General features: G+C 53.0%; 1 protein-coding gene across 1 annotated transcript; it reads right to left on the minus strand.

The window, feature by feature from the left end:
• Positions 1-521: 521 nt before the first annotated feature.
• On the minus strand, positions 522-2808 carry LOC111823581 (HLA class II histocompatibility antigen, DQ beta 1 chain-like). Its single transcript, XM_023745691.1, has 3 exons — positions 2469-2808; positions 1940-2050; positions 522-857 (listed from the first exon to the last, which is right to left on the minus strand). The coding sequence occupies exons 1-3, from the start codon at positions 2806-2808 to the stop codon at positions 844-846; spliced, it is 465 nt and encodes a 154-aa protein (XP_023601459.1). The 3' UTR covers positions 522-843.
• Positions 2809-3330: the final 522 nt, after the last annotated feature.

Genomic DNA, 3330 nt, shown 5'->3' on the forward strand with positions numbered 1-3330 from the left:
TGAGCTACCACAGCCAGCCAACTCTCATGGTCCTCCCTTTGCTGCTGGCCCTGATCAACCAATTGGTACTGAGCGAGATGGCCCCAATCAGCCCTGATTGCCAGCCAGGCCAAGGAACCCAACCTGTGCACGAATTCATGCACTAGGTGTCTAATCTACTAATAAAAGAATTTTGTCATCATCAAAAACTTTTTTTTTACGTTGATCAATGTGACTTGCCAAGACATCTGAAACATCAGTTTGGTTCTCTGAGACACCAAGGGCCACTATACCTGGGCCCAGGTAAGTCCTCCATGCTGACGTACACTATACCCAGCACACTTGAAGAGAGGCTGGCACATCCTAAGGCCACTGCACTGAACATCAATACTGAAGAGCCAGGAAGGAGAGCGATTGAATTGTTCCCTCTGCCCACTTTTATCACAGCACCCCAAGATGCCTCTAGTCTCCCTCAGGAGCAAAATATGTTCCTTTCATTCTGCAGTGGCTTCCTGCCTCCACTCAGTTAAGAAGGCTCAGGATACAGATAACATGTTTAATTATGATAAAAGCTCTGGAGTCAGGCAAAGGCTTTAATGTGCTTCTCTTGGACAGTGCATTGGGGGAGGGGACAAAAGAAAAATGCCTTGGGGGCCTTGAATAGACTCAGCTGCCAGCCCACAGGGCACAGCCATGGCCTCAGGAGGGGGTGGAGCGGTGAGGGGGTATCACAGGAGATGCCTGGCCGACTGCATTAGAGTAACTAGGGAGCAGGTTCACAGGCAGCTGGGAAATCTGCGCGAGGACAGCAAGCAGGCATTTCAGAAGAAACATAGCTGATCCCAGTCAAAGTACCCTCAGGAGTCAGTGCAGGAGCCCTGTAGAAGAGAGAGTGATCAGCACCCGGCACCTGGGGACGTACCCTGTCCCCTCCTCTCGGGGCCCTGCAGCATCAGGTAAAGCTGAAGTCTGGGCATAAGGTCATCACCTCCCCCAGTATCAGTGTCCGGGTGAAATCTGCTAAAGAGGACATGCACTTCAGCTCCACCCAGACATGCAGGAGGAACAGCTGTTATCCTTAGGGGATATGAGCATTTCATCTTTTAGCAAATTTATTGATAACTAACCTTCCTTCCACCACTAGGAGTGACTTATAAATGCCCACAGGCAGAAGCCACCAACATGGGCACAAAGTGGGCACCATCCACAAGTCTACCACCCAAGACGTGGCTCTGGCTCCACGATTCACAGAGAGAGTCACCAAAGTTAAGCCCAGGGTTCTAGATAACAAGCCTGGAGCTTCCTTCAGAAACTGGGCGAGCTTCTCCCCAAATCCTTGATCCCCTGGCAGGGAATAGGCCAGGAACCACGACCTTTGTGACAAGGTGCATTCATCTTCCGCACCTCCCTCTTTTTCCTGTCCTAGCACCCCCTCCATCCTCCCCTCCCCTATTAAATCAGAGCAGAGACAGTACCTGCGGGGAGGCCCATGAGATCCTACAAAAGGACTTTACACAGAGAAAGGTCTCATCACGCAAACAGCCCGTCCCTCTCCCACCCACAAGAAATGAGATAAGCAACTTAATTGGAAATGTATTTCCCCCCTACCCATCAGCCACAAGGCCTTACCCCTAAGCTACAATCCCCCAAATGAGTGGACCTGTCACTAGAAGGAAGGGAAGACAACGCCCTGATCTTAAAGAAGCAGCTTTTGGAAAGGGGCCAGCGAGACAGTGATGAGCTCTCAGCCCCAGGACACTCGCCATAGTCATACTTATGGCAGGGCTGCCTTTCAACCAGTAAAATCCAGTCCAAAGCCTCCCCTAGCTGTCTGTCTCCTCCCACCACCAGCCCGGCCTCCTACTTTCCAGGTCAGGAGGTGAGTTACACCTAGAAGCAGAGGCTCCCTCAACAGAGGGTCCCGGGCACAGCCCATCCTCCCGTTTCCCCAGTTGCTTACCCTTCTGTTTCCTGTGACGGATGACAAGGCCCAGGCCCAGGAAGATCAGCCCCAGCACGAAGCCCCCGATGCCACTCAGCATCTTGCTCTGGGCAGATCCAGACTGTGCCCCTGGGGAGCAGAGCCTGGGTGTCAGCTTCTGTCCCCAAACCCACAGGGGCCCTTTGGAAGCCTCCACCCCTGGGGGGACCAGCCAGTAAACACTTGGACACCGTGGGTGGTGACAGGGGAAGTGGGTCCTGCTCCTTCACATGCATCCTTAACCTTGGGTCTTAAGCCCCATCACCAGCCACCACAGTCAGCCCTCAGAGCCCTCAGACTGGGTTCTAGCTGTGGTGTAGAGTGACCTCCCTAGTGTCTGGAAACACCATGAGATCTGATGCCCCTGCCAGGGCACCAGAGGGCTCTAGCATCCTGTGATGTGCACTCAGCAGTGACATCAGGGGCAGGGATGCAATGGGATGGCCAGGGGACGCTGTTTGCCCTCTGTCTGTGGGGCCCAAGATGCAGGAAAGAAACGGCCCCTTACGCCACTCCACTGCGATGGGGCTCTGGAGGCTGGGGTGCTCCACGCGGCAGGTGTAGATGTCTCCTCTCTGGGGGGTCATTTCCAACATCACCAGGATCTGGTAGGTCCAGTCCCCGTTCCGAATCAGGGGGGTGGACACCACACCGGCTGTCTCCTCCTGGTCATTCCGGAACCACCGGACTTTGATGTGGGCTGGGTAGAAATCTGTCACCGAGCAGACCAGCATGTTGTGGTGGTTCAGGGCCTCTGTCTTGGCCGGGGAGATGGTCACTGTGGGCTCCACTGGGAGGGGAGGGGTGACAGAGAGGAAAAGACGGAGTGAGATGTGGGGCACAGGCATGTCTCCCCACGGGGAAGGTCCTCCCTGAACCAGCAGGAAAGATCCCTGGATTCCGAATCCAGGATGAGGACCCGAGCTGGGCCACTTGATTAGCTCGAGTAAACACATGAGTCAGTTAACTTTTCAGAGTCAAGACCTAACCACAATCACTTTATGGGAGATATTCTATTGATACCAATTGATAAAAATGAAGCCTTTAAATCTTTAAATTGCTATGTTATATAGGCCACTATTCACAATGTTTTTAAATAAAGATGAAAAACCCAGACTTGTTTTCCCTCCACCTGTTGATCCCTGGGGATCAGCTCAAGGGATTCACACCAGGGCAGTGACCATTTCCTGTTGGTCCCGCAGCTCCTCACAGTGGAGAAAATACCTCAGTTTGAGTCTCCTGGGGGCCCATCAACACTGGTCACAGCTCCATGAACAGTAACACGGACTGAGAATTAGGAACGTTACAGACAGTTCTATGTCCAACAGAGCAGGACAGCAGTGACATCACATCCTTCCTCCGAAAGCAAT

Source organism: Myotis lucifugus, unplaced genomic scaffold (genome assembly GCF_000147115.1).
Source record: "Myotis lucifugus unplaced genomic scaffold, Myoluc2.0 scaffold_568, whole genome shotgun sequence".
In the NCBI taxonomy this organism is placed as follows: Eukaryota; Metazoa; Chordata; class Mammalia; order Chiroptera; family Vespertilionidae; genus Myotis; species Myotis lucifugus.